At 46.6% G+C, this 2,061-nt stretch overlaps 1 protein-coding gene across 1 annotated transcript in view; it reads right to left on the reverse strand.

Moving 5' to 3' along the window:
• The window catches only part of LOC107697507 (CMP-sialic acid transporter), a 7,691-nt gene extending 5,630 nt beyond the window's left edge, over positions 1-2,061 (reverse strand). The window contains exons 1-4 of the mRNA XM_016498312.1: positions 1,993-2,061; positions 1,781-1,884; positions 1,390-1,463; positions 1,075-1,233 (exon numbers count right to left, since the gene is read on the reverse strand). Of these exons, the coding sequence (XP_016353798.1) occupies positions 1,075-1,233; positions 1,390-1,463; positions 1,781-1,884; positions 1,993-2,023 (368 nt within the window). The 5' untranslated portion in view covers positions 2,024-2,061. The remainder of the gene's footprint in view (positions 1-1,074; positions 1,234-1,389; positions 1,464-1,780; positions 1,885-1,992) is intronic.

The following is a 2,061-nucleotide window of genomic DNA, read 5'->3' on the forward strand; positions in this document are numbered from 1 at the left end:
ATTGCTACAAATATACCCCAGCGACTTAAGACTGCTTTTGTGCTCCAGGGACACATTTGTTTTATAATCATTAGTAGTTTAAATCATTATTTTGGGGATTTTTAATCATAATCATTTGTCAATTTTATTATGCTTGTTGTTTAATCATACGAATGTGGAGTTTCATGGAGAGCTGGTCTTCATGAGTAAGACAGAATATTAGTTCTAGGCTTTATGGGATGTTGATGAGGTCATTTAGTCTAATAACACTTGTTATATTTGTCATGATCTGAAACAAATGCAACTAAGATTCTTTAATAAACTCATTTTGATCATCATCACTTCATCTCCTGCTCTTCTCTGGTTTCCTCAGGCAGCGTCTCAGCTGACAGAAGACTGAATACGGTTCTGGGTAAAAGATGAAACGGTTATGTTCTGTAGACTTGATCTAACAGAATTGTGTTTATAAATGCAGCTGGATGTGAGTTTCATCAGACGGGACGATGCTCAGGGACTATCAGTCTGTTCTTCACACTGCTCTATCAGGTGACGGCACAAGCCCTTCAGACTGCTGCTGTTACACTGGATAGAGCTGCGTGACGCTTCTTCCTTGGAGAGCTGGTCTTCATGAGTAAGACAGAATATTAGTTCTAGGCTTTATGGGATGTTGATGAAGTCATTTAGTCTAATAACACTTGTTATATTTGTCATGATCTGAAACAAATGCAACTAAGATTCTTTAATAAACTCATTTTGATCATCATCACTTCATCTCCTGCTCTTCTCTGGTTTCCTCAGGCAGCGTCTCAGCTGACAGAAGACTGAATACGGTTCTGGGTAAAAGATGAAACGGTTATGTTCTGTAGACTTGATCTAACAGAATTGTGTTTATAAATGCAGCTGGATGTGAGTTTCATCAGACGGGACGATGCTCAGGGACTATCAGTCTGTTCTTCACACTGCTCTATCAGGTGACGGCACAAGCCCTTCAGACTGCTGCTGTTACACTGGATAGAGCTGCGTGACGCTTCTTCCTTAATGTCTATTTTAGTGTGGAAGTGAAGCTCGGAGCCGGAGCTCATGTGTTCAGATACCTGGTAGACAGCAGCATCCAGGTTACTTAATGCCACGAAGGCCATGTTGTTCTGGACAGCATAGACCACCGACGGCACACTCAGCTTCAGCAGCTCCACCGGACTCCTGAGAATATTACTGACCACCACACTCCCGCAGCGGCCCCAGTCTCCACTCTCCCTGCAGCACACACACACACAGGTGAGGAGGACACACACACACACACTCACTCACACACACTCACTCACTCACTCACTCACTCACTCTGACACTCTCTCACACACACACACACACACTCTGACAGACTCTCTCTCTCACTCACTCACTCACACACACCTGAGCAGCATCCCCAGGCTCAGCAGCAGCTTGATGAGCTCGGTCAGGCACACGGCGGCGGTGGAGAAGTACAGGTCTGAGCAGTGGCGGCTCCTGCCAATTCTCTCAGGGGGGGCAAATGTTTGCATGATTAATGATGATAGGTCACCCATTCAATGGATAAATTAACGGATAGTTAAAGATGTCGGGGCGATGCTCAGTCTGACAGAATCGCCCAAAAAGGGGCGGTACTACACAAAACGCGACTCGACGCCGATTGGACTATTTAGAGGCAGAACAAACAGTGAAAGCTAGCGTAACACTGTGGTTGAATGTGAAAGAAAAAAAATCCCTCCCGTTCACGCTTTGGTGGTGCGTCGCCCAATCGCCCTAATGGAGAAACCGCCCCTGGGTCTGAGGACACGGTCCTGGTGAAGCAGAGAGCCACGGTGTATGCGGCGGCGATCAGGGTCATGACAGCCAGGCAGTAGAGCTTGAAGACCACAGTCACCGGCTCTGAGACTGAGACACGACAAACACCGACATTCACGATCAGCCAAGAGCTTGACGCGCAAACAATCCGTCATCTGCAGCTCGAGCAGCTGTTCTGATGCGTGTCCTTACCGCTCGCCATGACTGACCTCTGTCGGTTCATCAGTGATGACAGTAATAATCGATCTGTCTGTCTGCATT

The sequence above is a fragment of the Sinocyclocheilus anshuiensis genome, unplaced genomic scaffold, assembly GCF_001515605.1.
Source record: "Sinocyclocheilus anshuiensis isolate Anshui unplaced genomic scaffold, SAMN03320099.WGS_v1.1 scaffold1452, whole genome shotgun sequence".
NCBI classification, from domain to species: domain Eukaryota; kingdom Metazoa; phylum Chordata; class Actinopteri; order Cypriniformes; family Cyprinidae; genus Sinocyclocheilus; species Sinocyclocheilus anshuiensis.